A 23,032-nucleotide genomic window follows, 5' to 3' on the forward strand; every position below is an offset into this window, starting at 1 on the left:
ATTACAATTCCTGTGAGGCATTGTTTTGTTGCTGCCATCAGTGTCGCAGTAATGTCAATGATCGATGTGCTTCACACCGTTTGGGCGGTTGTGATAGGCACAAACATTCTTCTTTGGCATTTCAGGAATAAACTTTGCCCCCAGCGTGCATTCCGCTGCCCAGATTCAATTTGAACAATAGAACTTATTTGTCTGACCGATTAGAATTGACTTTATTGGACGTCTTGGATACATTCAAGCCCGAATTGCGTTGTTGCTTATGGGGAAGCATAACTTTTTATACGTGGCTGGCCTGTAAGCTCGGTGACCTATACCTCATACAATCGCCCAAGGCGCTTTAACAACGCGAGACAAAGAACGAAGTATGTTCCTTGAAGTTTGGCAGTATCTCATCGCCGCAAATGTAATCGCCCTAGGCGATTCAACCAAAAAAATATAGAAGGGTAGAACATCCGCTCGTCTAGAATGAAAACACTTCAAAACTCTCGGTTACTGTTGACCTCAGTCTCATAAGTTAAAGAAGACGGATCAATTCGAAATACGCGAGCTTATTAATGTCACTGGTATTGCCAGTATCTCAAATTCGGACACAATGAATTACTCGGGCCCACCACCAATTGTCGTTGCCGAATCAATCGGTCGCTACAGAACTACCTTCATTGACACTACATTCAAGGTCAATTTCCTTGAAATCGCAACGCGAGATTTTGTAATTTGCCCATCATTGCCCATCATGTACAATTACCCCAAACACTCATGCACCAGTAACCACAGGGACAGCTCCCTCTCCCAATGTGGTTTGAGCTTCTACTACTCTTCATGAGGGCCGGTTCTGAACGGAGCTTTATTAGGCAGGCAAGGAGAAAAGGCTGTAATGTAGGTAATTTTCTTAATTTCTCTACCTTAGCCTCGCCATATGCTAGGAAATTTACTGGATTATTGAGATGTACTTCATTTTGGGAGTGTTTTCCGTTCTACAGATGCAAGTTGTTTATTTCATTTTAGCTTTTGTTTTGATCCATTTGTTCCATTGAAATTGCTACATCACAGTTCTCCCCGATATCAACTTTTTATCTTCAATGTTCAATCCTCACGGTCACCAGCCTTACCTCACAATTTTCGATAAGCCGCCCTTTCTCTCTATGTTCTTTGCCCTTTTCCTTCTTGAACATACTTTGCACTGCCCAATGCTGAGATTCATCGATGTTCTCGTGATAATTACTTCATTAGCCGCAATTCAATCTGTGAGACCCCCAATTGCCCGGCTTCTGGCTACCAATTAATACCAGTCGCTGTTGATCTGAGGCGGATATAACGAGGGGTTGGAGCATTCAAATTGTCTTTTAGCAAGAGAGTCTCCCACAGCCATAATGCCCTTTTCCCCATAGTACAATGCTCAGCCAGTTTTGCCCATAATGTTGAAAAGTAACATGGGGTGTATAAGATCTTTCTATTGCCTACATGATATCCATACATAACATGTTGAGTATCTATAAGGAATCTGAGGCCCGTCACGAATTTGTGTCTTTTCTCATTTTGATTTAGAAGCATAAAAGTATCATAAGCCCTGTGCAAACCTTCATTCAATAAGAACTATAAGCCTTCGGTGAGTCTTATCAATGGACACTATATACTTTAGGCATTTGAAAGTTGTGTTTTTACTAATGATGAATTTCCGCAAACGTAGAAACTCATTGAGGGTTGCGGAAAACTAATTGCGAAAGATTACCTCTGTTTGACAAACCGCTCGTGTCATCAACTCCACAAGTTGTTGAAAGAGATTGTCTGAGATACCATAAAGAGTCATGGCGTGTAGGTGGTGTGGTGCCAGGGAAGAACAATGCTGTTGTCAGCATGTTCACCGGGTTATACCTCCCGAACCTCGTTACGCGACCACCAACAACAATTTTCGCCCTCAAAACTACTCAAGCTTATTAAACCATGAAGCCTATATTAACATTATCCCCCGCTATTCTCAATCAAGGGATTCAAATCCCATTGGAAGTGAATCCACACACCAACTTCAAGAGCCAGACATCTCTTATTCCAGTGGGTACGCACCATCTACTGATTCATTCTGCCCTTCAACTGGACAAACCTGTGATTCCTCATCTCTCTCTTCCGATCCAAGAGCTTTCACCAACAATGCGCATTTAAATGGATCAAGTGTTGGGTGGGCGAAACAAATTCAATTGGGCGATGAAGGAATTCAATTGAGCATTGCGAATCCATGGCAGTCAACTGAGCCGGAAGCAGGGTGGCCAAGTTTGGGGACTCCAGATGCGCAACGCTCTTTCGATATTACATACCCCTCAACTAATTTCACTTCGATGAAAAGCTCGCAGCCATATCCACCTGGTGGGTATGATTTATCAGGATGTGCAAACAACCGGGAGCAAGATCGAAGTCAGCAGAACAACCTTGTGGCCTCAGGAAATGAAGAAATACATGTCGCAATGGAATATGAGAGCCATGAGAGCCGAATAAACCAGCCAGGTACTGTTTTGAGAGGTTCTGATCCTTCTGGTACATCGGAGGCTCTTTATTCTTCCGTCAATACAGCCCAACCGCAGTATTCCTCCTCCTATTCGTACGACCATTCTCAAATCCAGGAACCTTTTACCGTAGTCACCACAAATCAAGAGCCAACATCGTTGGATAACCAAGCCGAATATTCATCATCAAGCGCTATAAGCGATTCGTATCAGCTTCCTTGCATATGTCCACATCCAAAATGTAGGCGCAATAACAGCACAAAGACTTTTACAGAGTCTTCTGGCTTTCAAGCACACTGGTATAGATCACACGATAAACGATTCTCGTGCCCAGACTGCAAAGCAGTATTCGGGACAGCTGCGGAGGTCAGGCGTCACTCGACGGCTATACATGTCGACGGCCCCAAGGAATTTACTTGCGAGATCCCACGTTGTGCTGGCCGCTCGCAGGAGTTCAACAGAAAGCATCGCTTGAAGGAACACATGGAGAAATGGCACGGCTATTACTACTGTTCTGCTATGGGTTGTTCTCGGGGTCGTGGGCACGGTTTCAAGGATCAGACATTACTGAATGAACACCTAATCAAATCCCATGGCCATGGCGGATTTCGGTAAACATGTTGTCAGAAGTTTCAAGCGGCAGTGAGCTTTTAAAATTGACCTTCCATTGCGGAAAGAGATCAATGATATCAAGTATCGGGCTCGCATGAGATTGAAATAACGGTACGAAATCACAGGATCACACTCTTTTGAACTTTGCTAAGATTGTTTAGGTTTATTTAAGTCAAATCGCAGCCTAGCCTCAACTCACAATATGAGAAACAAGATCGGAAGAGTGGGTATAGAACTCGTGTAAGTCGATGTCATTATTTCGAATGTCAGGATCGACACTGATGTCGACATCACTCAGATATTCAAATGTGCCATTGAATTAATCCCTTGCGAGTATGGGATTTGCTTAGACATTCTCATACCATTTGACGAGTTGATGATGGACTATGATTAACAATTTCTTTATGATGGATTGAAGTTTTCGGGTCTTTGGTTTTAAATGTCTTGAACTTCTATGTCACTGGTTCTTTCAAATTACAAAATCTTCACGCTTTTCATATCCAAACCACCTCTGCCAGATCAAGAAGTTATGACGCAAAGAACGCGGCTCCAACTATTCAAGGTGATATTTTAGTAAAGATACCGTAAACTAGGATCTATAAAGATGACTCGGATGAGGCTAGAGCAACTACTTGATCGATCCAAATTTAGAGAGTTTGCAAGTAGTCCAAATATTTAAACCCACAACTTTCCCCCTTAGCAAAGCTGCTCAAAATGCAGCACATTTGTTCATTTCTTCTTATTTTCCAGCGATTCCCTCTTGTGGCCAAGTAAAAAGACTCCCATCGAGATTAAAAGCCGAAGATTCTGCCTCGAAAATTACCTTGCGAGCAACACAGCCATGTCTCGAAGAAATTTTGATCAATCAAATTGCGGCAATTGGGGATACGAATCAGCCTCACATCGCACATACAGACCTTGCAGTAGTGCATACAGCGATGGACAATGCCCCAATTCCCCCAAAGTTCCAAGGTCCTGCCTCGACACTGATGTACACGGCAGCGTCGTACCGAGAAACTTTACCAGCAGTGTGCCGGATTTTATCGAATTAAATTGTGCCTACTCAAATTGGGACATTGATCAAATCTTGTGAGTGACCACTCCCCGCAGGACGAGCCTTGTTGTGCTGACAGGGCATTTTCGCTAGTCCAATTGAGGAATCGTTCCAGAATGCCCCAAACCTCCCCTTTTCCTCAGCCGATTGCGATTTTTCGTTGCCTAAATTTACATGCGATCCTAAAATCGAAAGTTCATGTGTTCCAATGATTTACGATTTTGAAATATCTGAGGAATTTGATTTTGACGATTCTTGGTTGACTGGCGCCGTCTCTTCACCATCGCTTCCTTATGCTGAACAATTTCAATTTTGTAGTCAGACGTCGAGTTGTAAGAAGCTGCCAAACATCCCAACAGGCGCTGGAACATCGGCTCAAGATAGCAAGTATGCTGATCTTTTGGAGTCTAATTTCTGCGGACCAGATCGGTGCCATTGGGATGGATGTACTTCAAGAGCAACATTCGCTACCCTCAAAGCTTTCAACAAACATTTAAAGAATATACATTTGAGTCCCTTAGTCTGTGACTTTGAGGGTTGTGGCTATCAGAAACCATTTAGAAATAAGTATGACTTGGAACGACACCGACAAACTGCACACGTTCGTGCACGTAATCACGAGTGTCCATTTGTACACTGTGGAAACATAGGGTTCGCCCGCAAAGACAAACTGTGGGTTCATATCCGGGAATGTCACGATAAACCATCTACCGTCAGCATGTGTCCTGTAATTCACTGCGGGAAAATAGTTGAGACGCCTATCTCCGAGCACATGCAGAGAGAACACGGAAGCTTTGAATGCAGGTTGAGCAGGTGTGGAACAAAGCAAAGTCGCTTCACGGATATTCAACTCGAAAGTCACTTGAGAAGTGCGCATGGATTGAATTCTGGGGAAGCGTCAGAAGCTGTTGGTGCGGCCAAGAAAACTCCAGATAAAACGATACGGAGAGGAGAGCTCTACACAAAATCGGGGATTAGAGAATGTGCCATTTGCAATCTCTGAACGTTTGTTCAGGTAAAATTATTGTATACATATGACGATACGTTCAGGGGTGGTGCACACTGTAAATGCAGGAGGCGGGATTTTATATGGGCAAGAATGTGTTTATTTCATGCATGAATTTACTGGGTTTCTTATGTCTGGTCACTTTCTTATCTTATAGACGATGAGCGGCAAGGAGGGATGGTCAGTGATAGTTCTATAATTCTGCTTATATCGATAGCTTATCACATCTCGACTTTCCCAAAACTTCCCGCGTATAAAGGATCCCGAATATTGGGCAAGTTAGCACAGTCGTCTGAAAGCTTTTACCTTATTTCTTGATAAATGGTACCTTTTAAGTTTCACATTGGGTCTGGGGATATTGGGACAAAGAAGAATAGTTGAAAATATGATATCTGTGGAGTTTTTCAACGTGACTGCACATTCCCATATTGCTTTTGTATTTTATAGGTCTTGTATATTTTTGCCCGTATTATACATGGTACTTTGGCACTAAATTATAATTACTAATGTGATCAAATTCTTTTTCCATCTTTTGTGTGTCGAATACTTATCCTAGTCAGAGAAAAACTGAATCTGCAGATACCAGAAGATCTTTTGGCATCATGCAAAAGTTTGCGACCTCCCTGCAACAGGTCTTTTAGTGGTGAATTCAGATCCACTAGTTGTTTTCCTAGCCGGATATTTCTTTTCTGGAGACTTCCTAACATCACTTTGCTTGGAAATTTTGTCCCTACAGTCGCTCTGCTTGGAAGGTACGACCTTGAGGTCACTCTTACAGGAAATTTTGTCGCAATAATCACTCCGCTTGGGAGGTATATTATTGGAGTCACTTTGACTAGGAAGTTTGTCCCTGGAACCACCCTGTCCGAGGGGTCTCACCTTGGAATCTCTCTGGCTTAAAATCCTTTCCTCGGAACTAATCTGACTAGAAAGCTTGTCCTTAGAACTACCTTGGCTGTGAGGTTTGATCTCACGATGCTTTCCTTCGGTCTGTCTATTGTCGAAATCTTTACTCTCCGATTTTTTCTGCAGCACTTTTGGTGGACTTGTGGACCCATTTACAGGTGCAGAAACCGTTCTGGTTGGCTTTGGCTTTCTCTTATTGAGATCACACAACCAAATGAATTCGTCGTCCTCATTTAGCACAGGCTTACCACTCGTCGGTCGACACAAAATATGGTCCTTTCTCTTAGAATCATATAGCCATCCTTTCGTAGGATCTGTTATCATATCAGTCGAAGATGGAAGCTTATAATCCACTTTCAAGCCTCTAGTATTGTGAGCAAGGCTAAATATATTGTCGTCGAGCCCCTGTTCTGCAAACTTCTCTATCCAATCTTCATAGCCTTTGTAATTCTTTCTTTCAATCCGAATATTTGTGCAAACCTCAAAAAGTTTCGATTTCGCCGATACCTTGTAGTCGGCACTGTACAGAACCCCTAGGGTTTCTTTAATCTTGATTTCGTTGAATCGTACACTGGTAGGACGATGTGCCATATCGGGGTAGTAACGAATGTTCTCGAGATCTTTAACTATAATATCATATGGTTTCTCTCCTCTCTTTTGAACCCTTTTTTTGTATAAGCGTTCATAAAACCATACGTAGTCTTCAGCCTCAGTACACATAGTGACTTTTTTCGTCACAGGATCCCTAACCCTTTCAGCGCTGTGGACAAACTTGAATGCGAAAGGTGCGCATATTTCAACCAGTTCGTCGTCCTCTGTGAAGACAGGTTTCTTGGCATCTTCCCCAAGATCAAGAACAACAACTTTTGAAGTCTGTATGATCGTGGGCCCCATATTGTATCAATCGAGATGTGTATAAATGGTAGGTGAGTTGTAGTTGGGTGTAATCAGTCTTTGACGCATTGATTCTAATCCCGTACTAATCGAAAGAGTGTACGGGATGCTTGAATAAACATTCGCGCTGCCTTTCTTCTAACCGACATGTTGCAGAAAATTCATGATTGTAACAAAAACAACATAAAAAATGCGGGGATTTCCCAAATTTTATGTCTTAGGAGGTCATTTATGAAGGCCAAAGAAGAAATTGCTTCTTTATTGTGCCAAAAAGCCGAGACCAGAAACACCGGAAGAAGCTGGCTTCATAGAAACTTCTAACCTATCATAAGCCTTCAAAAGAAAATTCTTGTAATGTTATCTGATATTTGTGTGTTGGGGTCTAGGTTAAGCAAGCACCAGGCCCTTGCTAACGAAAATTGAACCAACTTTGGGGGCCATTCGGCAAAGATCTAGGTCAATGAGAAGGTGCAATAGGTTCTGAAACAATTGAATGAAGAATGACTGGAATAAAATGATGATAGCAGTGGTTCTTGCTTGCCGTGGTGGCCGCGAGTTATTACCACTAAGCGCCACAGCTCATCTCGGTGATAAAACATGCTGTTCAACATGTCATTGACTTGAACGAGATGATGTTCAAAGGAAAATGCAAATGCAATAACAAAAAAATTGGGTTTTCGTTGGTGGTAAATATTCATCTGCTTAGTATTTAGAGCTACAGATCAAACCCGAAAAATCGACGTCTGTAGGACTTACTATGGGCCTCGGAAACACGCGCGAACTCATGAAGATGAGTATAAGATAAACTACTTATTACTATCATCTGCGAAAATCGTGATTTGTGAGGTAAATTTGATATAGAACATGTTCGTCTTGTCGTGTTGCATAAAAGGCCGGGTCACTGGACTGATACAACTTCAATTGCAGATTTCCTGAAAGCATGGCTCAGCTATGTAAGTCACTGGCATCCATTTGAAGAAAGATGAAGATTGGATCTACAGGAAAGGAGGCCATTTACTACCTGAGTGCTGTGTTTCGGGTGTCACAGTGGCATTCAATAGCTTAAATATTGACAAACTGGTGAAGTGTACTCAACGGGAGCTGATATAACGCCGTATGCAGGAATTGCTCACTGCCATAGATTGAATGCAAGTTTGAGTCTCCTGAGCCCTTGACGAAGATATATTATATTGTTCCCATATATTATCGATAACATCGCTCCGTGAACTCCACGACAACCAATTCTCACGAAAAGTCACTCAACCATCACATCCGTTCAATCAACATTCCACACCCGCCAATAACCCCACATCCCCAGCATTCAACATAATCGAAGCATACATAAAAGCAGCCGACTGCTGCACCGCCCCCATAGTCCCCTCCCGTCCCAACACATCCTCAGCCGCCTTGAACGATTGCATATCCAAGGGTCCTCTAGTCTGTGCCAATTTTACAGCATCTTCACAGACAGCTTTTTGACGAGCCGTCACGCACGACGGACAATCTCCCGCTAGCATTTCTTCAACCTGCGAAGCTGATAGACCTGCTTTATCAGCCAAGATTCTGTACGCGTAAATTTCATACGTCGCTTTGGTGACTGATAAAACGCCGAGAACGACACATTCGACTTCGCTTGTGACGAGCAGGCCCGCTACGGCTAATTGTAGATTCACCTAAGGCTATACAATCGTTAGTGTATAATTGATTCCAACATTAACTTGGGTATGTGATCAAAGCATTTCCAGGATAATACTAACAGCAATATGTTGAAGGGTCCTTGAAGTGATCCATCGGCGTCTTCTGTGACCATAGTATTTTTGTATACAGATTTTGTGATATTTGCCAGATAATTGTACTGAACAAGCTGAGCCTCATCGAGTTTATCACTTGACGGCGTGAGAGGGGGAAATCTGACAGCTCCTGTACATGATGAAGATGACATATCGCAGGATCGAGACGAGGCAGAATGAGGTATTTTTACGGATAAGCAAAGAACTGAGGATACGCAAAGTATAAAATTGAGAGCAATACTCACATATTTAACTAAAGCAAGCCATTATGTCGAAAGATGAAGTTTACATAAACTAGAAATGGAGACAGAAATCTGACATGTACATAAGAAATAAGCGAAGTATGAAGATCACACGTGCATACAAGTATATGAAGAAATTGAAGAAATTCTATTGTGATTCGGTGGTCAAATAGAATCACCCCTGTTCAATATGTGCGGTCGCGGCGCAGGATCACCAGCAAATCTTTTGAAAACTCCACATTTGATATAGGGATGCTGTCACAATACATTGCACTAGTATATCATGAACCCTTGAGGTCTAAAAATGAGCCCATGGGTTAGCTAAGCTGACAACGACTATGTCAAATCGACCTCGGCTAGCATGAGATACATATTGTACCAAATGTTAGAGAAGCATAATTGCATTATATACAGTTATTTGATGAGAAACTAATCCTTGTGACATTGAATGCATGATTGTTCTCAATTCTTTCATGATAGCTCGCTTCAATCCAGGGGGGAAACGTATCACTAATATCCCTCTCAGCCAATCGCACCGCCCTCGAGGCTTAGAATTAGAAAAACGTAGAGGGTATCAAACTTTTCCTTCAAAACAAAAAACTCACATTCATCAGATCCCATATGTTGTCAAGAACATTTTTTACTCCTTAATTATGTATAACATCCCCACTTAGATATATGCAATAACAACGTATCACATGTTGTGAATCGTGCAGCCAATACAAGCGCAGTCATCGCCACAGGGACAAGTGTCCTTCTCGCCAGGGCAAGGAATATCTGGAACGCGATGAATAGTGCAACCTAAACATTGGCAATCGTCACCGCAAGGGCAGCTTTGAGTTTCTCCTCCACAGCCTTCTTCCGCATTGAAAGGATAATTTACGAAAAAGAAATCCGACGCTGAAAGGCTCTGTTCTTCTACAGTTCCGGAAGTAGTACTAGACGGAGTAGCAGGAGGCGGAGAAGTAGGGTTCTCCTTGATAATATCCTGTGTCTGGATGGAAGTAGGTGCAATATTTCTATTCGAGTTGATACGCCCATGTGCGTGACCATTGCTGTACAGGTCCGGTTCGACCCGCATCGATTCCCAAGCTGAAAGGACGTATTGTCTCGTCGCATCGTTATATGGATGAGCTGCACAACCAACACATTGGCAACCATCACCACAACCACATGTGTGAATGGTTTCGGGATTTTGGGCCATTTGAGTTGGATCAAATGTCAAAGGCGCATTGGGAATAGATGGTTGTCCTTGAACATGTCCGTAACTCATATCGTGAACACCTTGGCGCCAGGCGGATGGCTGTAGTGGGTTTTGATAAGAACCATATGTAGCAGGATATGTGAATACGGTAGGTGGGTATTGTGGATATATGGCGTTATTCATCGGAAATCCATTTTGTGGTATTTGTGGGTTCATCATAGGAGTATTTGTTTGGGAGTTTTGAGTCGATGAAGGCTTCTTCTTTGAAGAACAACAGCTTTTAGGTTTAGGTGTAGCTTGCGGAGGTTCTGACATCGTACTGGCATTCGAAGAAGTGTGACTGTGGGTATTTTGTTTGGGCGCACAGCATGAACCACTGTTCGTAGCGACATTATCGATATGAGGTGGGGTTTCTGGAGTAGATGGCGCACAACAAGAACCACCGTTCATTTTAGGAGTAATTTGGCCATTCTTCACTTCAGTTGGTGTTTCGAGGGGATCTTCCACAACTTGATCTAGACTGCTGAGCCCATTCGTGAAACCATTTGTTCTTATCTCTACCATTGGTCCTCCCAAGCCGTGCATAGGCGGAGGTGGTTGAACAGGAACGGTGCCGTATTGCTGTTGCATAATGGAATATTGTGGTGGACCATACCCATAGGGTTGAGGAGCAGTTGACATATGATATGCATTTGGGGGAATAATTTGCAATCTTTGGGTATGTTGATCGAAGGGAACTATGTTGACTTGATTTAAATCCATCCGTTCCAAGTTCACCGGATCAAATGATTGCTTCCTGCTCGACTGTGGCTTCGATGCTGTCTTTTGTATTTTAAATGTGAGTTGCGTCGGGGAAGTAGGGTCGGATATGGAGTTGACTCGTGGTATAGGAGCCGGAGGAGTCGAGACTGGTGTGTCGGTTCCACAGTGGCATGCTTGCTTCCTTGGAATAGCAGCAGTAACACTCCCACAGTTACATGGTTGATCTTTCGAGTGAGGGCATGCACTGAGTGGTCTTCCGGGCTTCCTCACCGGTACCATCAGCCTCTCATTCGCGTGTGTACATTTTGTTGATCGATGGCCTCGAATACATGGCTCACTATGGTGATTTTATGTTAGCATATGGGAAACAATTGGTAGATATGTAGAGTATGTGTATATAGGTGTGTGTGTGTGTGTGTGTATATATCTTTGGTTTGTGAACCACTTCAAATGCATAAATTGATGAACACAACAACAAGGATGAATGGGTCTCAACTTACCAGGCCATTTTCAATCCATTGATTAACGGCATCTTTTCAACAATTAAATGTCTCTTGTGGTCGATCCAAAACTAAGTGGGCTGACCCAAATGGATAGACTTGAAGTGCAGATAAATTCTTTCAGACAACCTTATCTCGGTGGTGATTGTGTTCCGGAAATCACTATGTGCATGCGCAACGACCGCACAGAGGGGAAATCGGAAAGATGATCAGCGTCTGACTTGTGCGACTGATACGGGATGGTTCCTGCGTGTCTCCGAAGAATCTTGAGTCCCCAAGGTATGGTTCGCAGAGGGGAGGGGGAGGTTTCAAGGTGGAGTGAATTGTGATAAATCGAGATCATGAGAAAAAGTAGAGGTACTAGTTAGTAAGTGGTATCAGGCCAGGGAAGAAAAGCTGAATTGAGTTTGATTTATTTTACTTCGGGTGTGATAGGATAATGGGGTGAATTGAATATTGCTGGTCCAACGTAGGGTGGAAAAGTGTTTGAAGCGATCCGAGCTGATAGTAGAATAGGTGAGGTGAGGTGAGGTGAGGTAAGGTAAGGTAAGGTCAGGTCAGGTCAAGTCAGGTCAGGTCAAGGTAAGATGTTAGTAACAATGAAGCCTTGTTTGTTCTTTTTGACCAGTTTTTATTGAGGAATTGTTTATTGAATTTTCTCGAATTTGTTTGTTCTATTGGTAAGGACAGGAGGATGATAAACTTGGACAGATAGATGGAATAATAACGTTTCCCAAAGAATAAAAGAATATTGAATGGAAAGAAGTTGAGTTACTCATGATATCGGTGAGATCTCAATATGGGAGGTAGTAGATGTCGGTAGTATATTATATTATAGTATATAGTTATAGTATATAGTTATAGTATATAATATATAGTGTATAGTATATAGTATAGTATAGTAGAGAATAGTGTGGTGTGTAGTATACTCGGTATGTATGTAGTGCGTAGTGTGTAGTGGGGTGAGTGTGTGAGTGTGTGAGTGTAAGTGTGTGAGTGTCAATATAGAATTGAAAGATGTGCTTGACTTGCATTTGATTTGCTAGAATGGAAGAGTGGAAGCGTGTGGAGAGTGAAGAGGAGTGAAGTTTGAAAGAACCTTGCAAATCAATGAGCAAGTTTTGATTGGTGACTTTTGATGGCCGTGCGTTGAGTTGACTTGAATCTACCATCTACATACAGACATATGTGGACTACAACTACATCTACATCTACAACATCAATACGAGATATACTAATAATTGTCCGCTGTCTCTTATTGCTTACCACAAGTAGAAAGTCTTGTAGGATGTACCCCGTACCAACATCTACCTGGGAATCGATCTTCACTACTTACCTAGTATATATACACAAGGCGAAACAATGGAGTCGATTTGAAAACTTGGAAGGCTGCGCTAGTACTCGGAACAGAGTTGAGATATCAAGATAATGTCTAACGTTGTCTATCTGTCTCTCACTTGCCATAAGAATGTCCACTCAACTAAGAACCCCTTATATCTGGGGGCAAGCCCCCAAACCCCCATAGCTCGCTTCGCTCGAAGATGTTTCCTATACAACAAGTATGTAGCATTCAGTCAGTATAATAGTCTGCCTCCACGGCAGTGGCCCCTGGAGGGCCAGCGGAGCGTCATCTGTTTCATTGATGTACCTTCATCTACTAGGTATCTCTTGTCAAAACTTCCGACTTTTAACTTCATCATTTCTATTATTCTCACTCAAATACGTAGGTGTCTGTAAGTATCCTCTACCAACGAACCATATCCATCAAGGTCATGTAGATCAACTGCTAGAATTGGTGAACTGAATCATACACTAATTAATAAGAGCAAGCCATCTCGGCCGTCACCCGTGCCCGCATACAAGTCAGATCTAATTCAAACCTTCAAGGGACCATTTTCATTCTTCATGCAAGCCACATCCTCTTCCATCACTCAATACCAAAATATGTGCGATAGCTGGTTCGCTTATCTTATCAAAAGGTACATCTATTGGTTAGGTAGGTTGCTCCAACAAGTGGCTAAGTGGCTGGGTAGCTGGGTGGCTGGGTGGCTGGCTTTGAATAAATGTAATGATGGTGGGGTAGTATGAAAATATATTTTGCAATACTCTCTGGGTATCGTAGATTCCGAAACATTAGGAGAAGAAAAAACATTCATAGACGACGAGACGACGAGACGACAACACAACGAGACAACGAAACAACGAAAATTCAAAGTTACAGTTCTCTACTCTCCCCAAAAGCAAGCTTTCATAACAAGGTAAGCAAATTTAACTAAGTATACATTGGGATTCTAGAGCGAGTCTCGTAACTCTATCTACATCTCCATCTCCATCTCGTCCATTTATTCATTCATTCAAGTATCATGTTTCACTCAGAAACAGGTTTAGAAGTTGAGTTGGAATAAGTTTCTTCAATCTGATATTGCCAAACTGTAAGGACTTCACAAATCCTCTGACAAATCTTTCATCTCATGCACTTCTTATTTTTCGCCATTCTCTCAACTGTCCCATTTATTGGTAACTAACACATTGACCTCGTTTCGTCTAAGAAGATATCACAAACATCATTACATACACGTGATTACTTACTCAATTCAATAATCTATCATGGCTGAGTCGGATTTCGAAGATGGTCCCAATCTATTCGCCGAACCGGAAGATTATTATCCTCCATCACCGAAACCAACCACAGAAACCCATACACTACTTTCTGGCCAGACACTTACTCTACATCTGGTCGGTCACAATCCACTTTGGGGTCATCATCTTTGGAATGCAGGTCGTATAATATCCAACTACTTGGAAAAGAATCCTTCTCTGATTACTTCGAAATCAGTACTAGAGCTTGGTGCAGGTGCAGGTCTTCCAAGTCTTACTTGTGCTTCTCTACGTGCCAAAAATGTTGTGGTTACAGATTATCCAGATTCGGACCTCATCGATAATCTCAGAAAGAACATTTCGGTCTTCTATGAGCAATTCCCTGAACTGAGGGTAAATGGCAAGGAAAGCCTGGTTGCTGAAGGTTATTGTTGGGGAGCTGATCCATCTCCGTTACTCTCAATTCTACCTTTAAAAGAAGAGGAGGCTAGTTTCGACGTATTGATACTCGCGGATCTTCTTTTCAATCATTCCGAGCACGCGAAGCTCTTGGATTCTATTAAGAAGACTCTGAGGAAGAGTAAGGATTCTACAGCCTTGGTATTTTTCACCCCGTATCGACCTTGGTTATTGCAAAAAGATATGGCATTCTTTGACTTGGTACGAGAGGGAGGTATGACTGTTGAGAAGGTCTTAGAGGAGAAGATGGAGAAAGTGATGTTCGAAAAGGACAGAGGAGATGAAGAACTGAGAAGGACAGTTTTTGGCTTCGTTGTGAAATGGGCTGAGGAAGATGGTAATTAATCATCAGCATATAATAGCTGATTCCGACAGCTGAGCAGGAAACTTGGAAACCAGCCAGCTAAACTGTACTTCGCTGCCCAGTTCTGCCAGATTTACGTTTTTCTCGCCGTCAATCACGGACCTTGAATACCGCAGATGACGAACGATATGGCCTGCGATACATGCGACAGTTTTTATGCCCCGTATAACCTACTCTTGGCCTATAGTGAATTAGGTAGATCACAGAAGTCATTGCTGTAGAGTAGAACAAAAACCGCTGGTTATTCTGCTACCATGAATGAGTAGTGAGAACTCTGCATTTGCGCAACAATCATATACATATACCCAAAGCCCCACCTTCAAACTGACGGTGCATTCCCACTATCATCAAACAACAGATTCTCGACAACAACTTGGCTACTTGGATTAAAATTTGCACATCACAAATCACGAATGGAGCACCGTAGGTGGCATAAGCATGAGTTACTGAGGCCGCCGATATTAAGTAGATCCAAACTCGACGCAATGAGTCCTTCCCTCCCCCCCCCCCCCCAAGTACATTTCTCCACTACCCAACTCGACTACCTCTCAACTATAATCCCATTCCTTTCGCTCCCAAACATTTCCCGTGAAACAAAGTTGCACCTTTGGCTCAATTTCCATAGTATACTCTTGCATCTTCGGTGATCAATCCGTAGGAGGTTAAAAGACGTGACAGAAAAGGTCAACAGGGTTTTCGTTTGCTAGGACACTGGTGATGATGGTTCGCTCTTCCAATTTCTACTTAGGCCTTTGTTTGATTGCTTTCCGGGCCTTTTGAATTCTGTTTCTGTATCTGAAAAGCATAGAACTGAGTCCGTTGTAGTTGGACTAGAAAGTAAGCGGGGAGAAATAATCGCTTTCGCTTTTTCGGTATTGATTCAAGTGGATGAAAGAGTGTACTAGTTTTACAATGAAATTGTTCCTATCTACATGAACCTTGGGCATTATGTATACCCTTTATAGTGCGCGTGGTTGATAGATATCAATACCAAAGCTCGAGTCGACAGATTGACAAGCAACTCCATATTAGTTTTCCATGTGGGAAGATGGAGAGTGTTGCATAGATGTCAGACCTACCCAGTATCGATGATTGAATTCACACTTCATCGGTGGTTTTTTACAATATGTGTAAACAGAATTGTGCAGTACCTGGGTCCGGTTCAATTTCATGTCATGCCTCTACAAGACGGTTAAAGTGGTGTTCGAAAATGGCAAGCAAAACGTCGTTGAATATACGCTCTAATTATAGTTATCTGAAATTCCATGCGAGCAACAGAAACACATGACTGTGATTTGCTTGAAATCTATTGTCGGTTTATAGGGAGAATATAGACAATAATTATTCATTCCATCGGGGATTTCGCAGGCATAGAGTGGTAGCATGATGTCCACGTGCGTTTGTAACAGTGACAGTCACGTTTGGATGTATCTAAATGGCAATTTTTTCCAGGTGCGTGGTTTGGAATCACCAAGAATGCAAGTGTTAGGTAACTGTTAACCCCAATTTTACAAGTAGTTCTTTGCATTGAAGTTCGACATATCTCATATTGCAGGCATTCTCTTTGGAGTGAGTTTATGGTTTCGAGTGAACATTTCTTTGTTCCGAAACAAGCGGGTATCCATACGAAAAACGTGTTTTCTTACTAACTTTCTTGATTTGTCCATGAATATGCTTCTTTGTCCTCAGAAATCTCGGATAGATCTTGAATACGAGTCTATCCTCCACGTTGACTTACTGTTCCAGTAATTGTATCAATCCACCTCGCACGAAATATGACATTCGTATGTTCTCCATCAATGAGGAATACTTCCAGTGATTCAATTGTTCTCAATGAAAGCATTGATAGATCAATGGACAGATAGCAAGTCTCTCAAGAGATTGCTTAGCTCGATATTCATTAAAGGTGCTCGATCAAAGCAAACATCTGATTCCACAGCCAAGCCTTTGCCCACAATTAATGCGGGTTTTGTCCCTGGGCAAACGCGGATAACAACAACATCAACTTTGGCAAACCAGAACTCGAGCAGAGGAGAGACCTCTTCAATCTCTACGTTCGGAAGCGTATTGCTGAGAAGAATAAGAGAAAGTAGGATCAGTCCTAATGCGGATAGTCCTCTTCGAAGACAACTTCTATCGCCTTCTAGTGTAGTGTTGACTGATGCCACATCGCTTTCGTCTCTACAGCAACAAAATCCTAGGAAATGCCGTACATGCTCTTATGAACCGCCGGTATCAATCATTGACCAGGGAGAACCACCAAGACGAGCACCTATGACCGCAAGGTACCCCGAGATATTCACCTATTTGGGCCGAAATGGGGTCCCAAACTCTGCTCTAGCTTTGACAAATGATGTCGTAAGAAACTTGAACGAAATATTCTACCTCGAGGGACAATTGAATGATCATACCAGAATCATAAGTCGATTGGACCATGAATATGAGTGTGTTGAAATGACTTTGAAAGAACTCAATCAACTACTTCTATCGTCAGGAACCACAGTTCAAAGTGAGCGAGATGCGAAATTGGAAGAGATGAAATATCTTTTCAACGTTTCATCACGCATCCAAGAACAGAAGCTGGAGTTACTAGAAGCTGCGGAAAGCGAATATGAAGAACTGAGCGAGCAGAGAATTATCTTATTCAATATGTTGAGAGACGTTTTCAAGAATCGAAACCTTCTAGACATAGAAGGAAAGAATTCCCGACAGAACCAATTTTATCGTATGCCTACGACACAACTCGCACCTCTGCACAAGACACCTCGAATTTCTACCTGCAGTGAAGAGGCTCGAGAACGTATCGAAAGAGATCAACGAGAAGCTGTACATCATATGAAGGACATGGGTTATCGCTTGGAAGCGACGCCTCGGCGGCTCGATAATTGGAAGCAATATTATGAAGACGAATATGCAGAATATGCACGTGCGGTTAGTAATGGGACAATGGAGCCTGCGAGGAGTTTCTTCGATTTGACTCTATTGCAAGAACATCAGGGAGCAATTGAGGGAGTCATTGAGGCGGAGAATGACTATGAAAAAGCGAGGGCACGAGTAAGGGTGTTGAATGTGGTGCTTAGTGATATTTATCAGTCCAGTGGATTTGCAAACTGTCCAGATGATGGCTATAGGATCTCGATGGAAGAAGCTATGGTCGGTGATGTGGATAGAGAGTGGATTCTAGACTGGATGGAAAGGAACGATGAATCGGTAGATTTCGAGACCGATGAAGACGAATGGGAAGCAAAATCAATTGGTTTGGATGACAGCGTTAGCGTGGTTGCGAAAGGGAGAGAGAGAAAAAGAATTGATAGGTGGAGAGAGATGTGTATGGCAATAGGAAATGACTTTCCAGAGTTGCCGAAAGTAGTGCATCATAAGCCTACGTCTACGCCCAGCCAGAGTGCTTCGATATTACAAATCAATGATCCAGGTAGCGGATCCGAGACTCGCTGTTCCTCGATCCATCACTCGTGTATATCTAATTCTGCACATAAACTGTAGACAGCACTTCTTGAACCAATCAAAATCTATAATTTTTTTATCTCTAACTATGACACGCAAGAGAATTCGGAGTTTCCAATCTTCAGTGCAATCAAACTGTGTGTTAACAATATATCCACACTACTATGGACAGTATGAGTATCTAAGACTTGTTGCACACCTTTATCATGCGAAAAGAGTTTAGTGCGATTTATCAGAAAATGCTGATTCGTATTTGAGTCCTTTCACTGAGTAGAACAAAGGAATCAAACTTAGCTAACCACAAAATGAGATAATCCGAGAAGGATTAGCAATTTGAAACAACACCTAGTGTTCATTTGTCTATGCCTAAAAGTCTTCGGAAGATTTCCAGCTCAATCAACCATGTTTTGATCACTGATTGGCTTCCGGATAAAGATTAGACACCTGCCACAGTTTTCGAATTCGCTATTGCTTCGGATTGTGAGAGGACAGTTACTGAGGATATTATGTGGGCACCCACAAATGTAGACGGCTATTATACCTTTACACATACTGGTTAAATTAAGTAAAATGGGACAAATTTTGATATTTTCTGTACCCATGTGTACCTATAGAGCTTCATCGCTCTCAAGCAGAACAGCTGGTCATAGATCTGATGGATGATGGCTAATGTCAATCTTGTTGGGCTTTCCGATTGCGGCGGCATTTTTGCATCTCGGTTAGCACCTTTGCCCAAGTTCCGTCTATGAGAGGCACGCATGCGAGTAAATCCCATGTAGATTTTGAGGGAAATAAAGAATAGTCACCTAATATCGAATTTAATATTATCTAAGGCCTAATAATATTGGAAATCTATGGTCATAAATCTGAGTATTGACATCCAGAGTACTTTTTTGCCTGATTCTTGCATACATGTATATCTCAATCAAAAATGAATCGAAAACTTGGACTAAGCATGTACCAAAATCTGTTCACCTGGAATAGGCAACATAGTTCTGACAAGAAACGCGGAAAACTGAATTTTGCATCAGTGCTTTTTGATTGGATACTAGTGCCACAACCAAGTTGAACATATCTAACAATGTAGGAACGACGCAATGTAGAGAAAATTTATGGTGGTGGAGAAGCTGGGGCGGCCTCAGGTTTTTGTCCGAGTTTCACTACTTCTTGCCAAGATGGGCCTGGATCAACCCAAGTTCCGGCTTCTATTCCTCTGCCCCTGACCGCTATATATTTGACAACTTCTTCTGTATATTCGAAATTCTCAGAGTAATCCCCCCTGTCGGTGATATTCCCTTCCTCTACCTCTCTGGGTAGCCATTCCTCGTAAAATAGCTCAAACGCTGTTGGATTTTCTTCACCCAGCTTAATTCGTGCCACCTCTCGCCTCTCTATTTCAGCTGCCTCTGCTTTCTTGGCTAATATTTCATTCCGATGTAATAATCTCTCTGCTTCCAATCCTCCTGGTTGAACTAATTTCTTGAGCCTTTCCTGGGAGAAATTACGTTCGTCTGCGGGATCGTTCTTCTTCCTTGGGATTATTTCGTCTCCAAACCATTCAGGCAATGCCCTAAATAAGTCCATATTGCCCTCTCTTTCTGTGACCGGACCTCGGAGTTCTTGTAACAATTCTCTAGCGGATGGTCTCTTCTTATGATCAAGCACCAAGGACCTTTGAAGCATAGTTTCAAATTCTCCACTGTACAGATGATCGATAGGCTGGACTCTTCTGGGATCCATTGTAATCATTGTCTGCTGTTCCTCCGTAAGGTCTGCAAATGTTTGGTCTTCGGGAACAGCTAGCTTAGTAGTTGTTACGTTCCGCGAAGTTAGCGAGTAAATGATTGAGCCGGCACGCCAAATATCACTTTTGGCACTCCACCAATTCAATTCGGAGGGGTTGTGCTTGTAATCAATACCCTTTTTTTCGTCGATGTCCTCTGAAAATCCATCACCGAAATCCACAAGTTTTACTGCTCCGAAGTCTCCCAACTTTATATCTGGATACACGGAATCGTGCGATTTGCCCTCGGGCCAGGAAAGATATATATTCCCGGCGTCTAAGTATGGCATGATAATTGACTTACGCCCTTTGTGTGAAGGATCGTTCTCGTACTTCGGATGATCATTGTGAAGGAAAGCCAGAGCATCAATAACCTTGTAATAGAGTTTCCACAAGAATGCTTCAGGTGGCCGTCTTTGACGGCGGTTGTAAGCTGCACGAAATTGTTTGACAGTGCCAGCGTCGCAAAGCCTGTAAAATTGGGCTAATATGAGTTTGCCCCTGTCATTACGGTATTGATGAAAAGCTTCAAGCTGTTTGATGGTTTCATGGCCTTTCTTAATGAACCGAAGATAGACTTTTATTTCGGTTTGCCTTTTAGCATTGTAGCTTTTACTGGCGATCTCGCTTGGTGAAGTTGCCGCGTCTTCGCTAGCTGGAGACAACGGGGGAAGAATCTTATCGCCTGTCTCATTTAATATGACACTCAGCTTGAGGTCAAACCGAGGTGCCATTGGATGCCGCGTATCTGTGGTTCCAAATTGAGTAGTTTTGCCATAGCTGCGTAGGTGGAAATCAATTTGGATATCCTCAAGCTGCAAGGCAAGGTTTGGTCTATGCGGGTTCTTTCGAAGGTTTATGGGGGGACAGGTGCGTAAGTAATTCACGGCCTTGATCTCGATTGGCAGTGGTGGAGCCATGATGTTGATAGTTACTCAGGGTACGAGTTATTTCATGTCAAGTACCGATATTCAAGTTTGATGATTTCTATGTTCTTTGATGATAAAGACTATTCAAACATTGAACGAGCGATGCGCGGGCTATCAAAGAACTTAGCCATAAGATATCCGGAAATGTCGAATATCCTTTGTTGTTCGATTACTATCTTGCTTGATATGTTCTCAAAGAATGAAACAAAATTCATGATAGTATTCATCTCGATAATCTTTTACTAGATGACATGAATAATTTTCTTTTTATAGTTGAAATGATTTCTTTGAATTTAGTCGATCTATATATATCCTATAGAGTATATAATCGTATATATAGCACTAACGTACTACTACTAGTTACTTATCAAAATTACATCTAAAATAGTCATTTTGCTACTTTTGTTTTATATAAAATCAATAACTTTAATTAGATATTTTTATTTAAATTTTAGTATGTATATTATTTCAATACTAATATTCAATAAAATTATATTTTCAAAGCTTTTTCAATTTTTATAGATCGTTAATTATATTATTTGAAAGTATATTTATAAAAGTTTATGATTTTCGTTCATTTTATTAGTAAATCTCGGTGTTTTGAAGATTCTTTAATTTTTTAAGTTTTAACTTATTATTTTTTAATATAGAACATTATTAATAATAAATCATCGGATTTTTAATAAATTTCATTTGATTCTTGTTGGAGGTAAGTTCTAGAATATAATAATAATATTAATATTCTAGTAATAGTGGAAGACTTAGTCACTTTAGCTTGAGGGACGAATCGAATATAATATAATAGTTGAATTGAAGACAAATTATAAGAAAGAGCTTAATTAAGCTGAATTTGCTTGCTTTTTTTTAGGTTTTTTTTAAAGAATATTCTAGGTTTATATAGTTTATAATGAAATTCTAGTAGTTTCTATGCTTATAAATAAAATCGATTTAAATGGAATCTTATAGAGCCATTTTATATTATAAAATAAAAATGCAACCAATCAATTTAGTTAATTTATTAACAATCTTCTATATGATTCCATCTCATTCTATTTCATTATAAATCAATTTGATAAGAGATATAGCTATATTATAATATAATAATATAATTTTATAATATAAAATTATATTATACTTATATTATTAATATATATATAGCTTGATTAGTAAGATATTAATAAGTGATTTAGTATACTTATTATAGAATCTCACACACCCCCTTAATAGGTATATTAAATCAATCTTATTATATATCTTAATTTAGATTGATCTGATTCGTAAATTCGATTAATTTAGTACGGGCTAGTGCTTTCGTAAGCCCATCAGCCTTCTAGTCATTAATTTTATTTATTTATTTATTTATTTATATTAATTAACGTCTGTCTTGAACCTCCCTAAGGGTATTTAGACGTGCTAAGATAAGGGACTATTTGAGCGGCGTGATCGTCGCAACCGAATTTAGCAATTTAACTTCAATGCCAGGGGCTGTTCGCTCCTCTGCAGGTGCGATCCACTTCTGTTTCCAGAAGGGTACGTCTGATCCGGGTTCTTGTTAGGGTAGAGCTTGGTTCCCGGGTGGATAGGCTCGTTGTGGGCTCCGATCCCTATGGTGAAGGAGAAGAAGTGGGAGTGGGTTGCTATTTGTTTAGCCGAGCGGCAAGGCTCTTATATTGTATATTGGGTTTGCGGTTTTTAGGGGTGTGGTATATTCGAGTGATCAGTTGAGTGGTAAGTTTATAAAAGGGGCGGCGGGCTTTGTTGAAAAGATGGTCGCTTTCTAAGGGTCCTTTAGTAGTTAGGACAGATCTGAGTGTAGAACTCTGAGTCGGTAATCAGCTGAGTGAGCTTGCTAGGTGTGTGTAAGAGTTTCTTGATATATGTGATCGCCTGTTTGTTAGATTGTATTTCTACAGGGGCCAGGGGCCAGTCTGAACGTTTTAGGTTGTTTATAGTGCATTTAAAGAAGTGA

The 23,032-nt window shown here is 41.5% G+C and overlaps 7 protein-coding genes across 7 annotated transcripts; 4 read left to right on the forward strand and 3 right to left on the reverse strand.

Annotated features, from left to right (window-relative positions):
• Positions 1-1,805: 1,805 nt before the first annotated feature.
• On the forward strand, positions 1,806-3,110 carry EAF01_011235 (uncharacterized protein; the record flags this gene model as incomplete). Its single annotated transcript, XM_038919492.1, has 1 exon — positions 1,806-3,110. The coding sequence occupies one exon, from the start codon at positions 1,806-1,808 to the stop codon at positions 3,108-3,110; it is 1,305 nt and encodes a 434-aa protein (XP_038765006.1).
• An 838-nt stretch (positions 3,111-3,948) lies between these two features.
• EAF01_011236 (uncharacterized protein) lies at positions 3,949-5,164 on the forward strand (the record flags this gene model as incomplete). Its single annotated transcript, XM_038919493.1, has 2 exons — positions 3,949-4,196; positions 4,255-5,164. The coding sequence occupies 2 exons, from the start codon at positions 3,949-3,951 to the stop codon at positions 5,162-5,164; spliced, it is 1,158 nt and encodes a 385-aa protein (XP_038765007.1).
• A 603-nt stretch (positions 5,165-5,767) lies between these two features.
• On the reverse strand, positions 5,768-6,967 carry EAF01_011237 (uncharacterized protein; the record flags this gene model as incomplete). The annotated part of the gene is made up of 1 exon (XM_038919494.1): positions 5,768-6,967. One exon carries the CDS (start codon positions 6,965-6,967, stop codon positions 5,768-5,770), a length of 1,200 nt encoding a protein of 399 aa, XP_038765008.1.
• A 2,726-nt stretch (positions 6,968-9,693) lies between these two features.
• On the reverse strand, positions 9,694-11,497 carry EAF01_011238 (uncharacterized protein; the record flags this gene model as incomplete). The annotated part of the gene is made up of 2 exons (XM_038919495.1): positions 9,694-11,302; positions 11,466-11,497. 2 exons carry the CDS (start codon positions 11,495-11,497, stop codon positions 9,694-9,696), a joined length of 1,641 nt encoding a protein of 546 aa, XP_038765009.1.
• Positions 11,498-14,072: 2,575 nt separating this feature from the next.
• On the forward strand, positions 14,073-14,867 carry EAF01_011239 (uncharacterized protein; the record flags this gene model as incomplete). Its single annotated transcript, XM_038919496.1, has 1 exon — positions 14,073-14,867. The coding sequence occupies one exon, from the start codon at positions 14,073-14,075 to the stop codon at positions 14,865-14,867; it is 795 nt and encodes a 264-aa protein (XP_038765010.1).
• Positions 14,868-16,719: 1,852 nt separating this feature from the next.
• On the forward strand, positions 16,720-18,390 carry EAF01_011240 (uncharacterized protein; the record flags this gene model as incomplete). The annotated part of the gene is made up of 1 exon (XM_038919497.1): positions 16,720-18,390. One exon carries the CDS (start codon positions 16,720-16,722, stop codon positions 18,388-18,390), a length of 1,671 nt encoding a protein of 556 aa, XP_038765011.1.
• A 1,071-nt stretch (positions 18,391-19,461) lies between these two features.
• On the reverse strand, positions 19,462-21,054 carry EAF01_011241 (uncharacterized protein; the record flags this gene model as incomplete). The annotated part of the gene is made up of 1 exon (XM_038919498.1): positions 19,462-21,054. The coding sequence occupies one exon, from the start codon at positions 21,052-21,054 to the stop codon at positions 19,462-19,464; it is 1,593 nt and encodes a 530-aa protein (XP_038765012.1).
• Positions 21,055-23,032: the final 1,978 nt, after the last annotated feature.

The sequence above is a fragment of the Botrytis porri genome (assembly GCF_014898465.1).
Source record: "Botrytis porri strain MUCL 3234 chromosome Unknown BPOR_020, whole genome shotgun sequence".
Classification (NCBI taxonomy): domain Eukaryota; kingdom Fungi; phylum Ascomycota; class Leotiomycetes; order Helotiales; family Sclerotiniaceae; genus Botrytis; species Botrytis porri.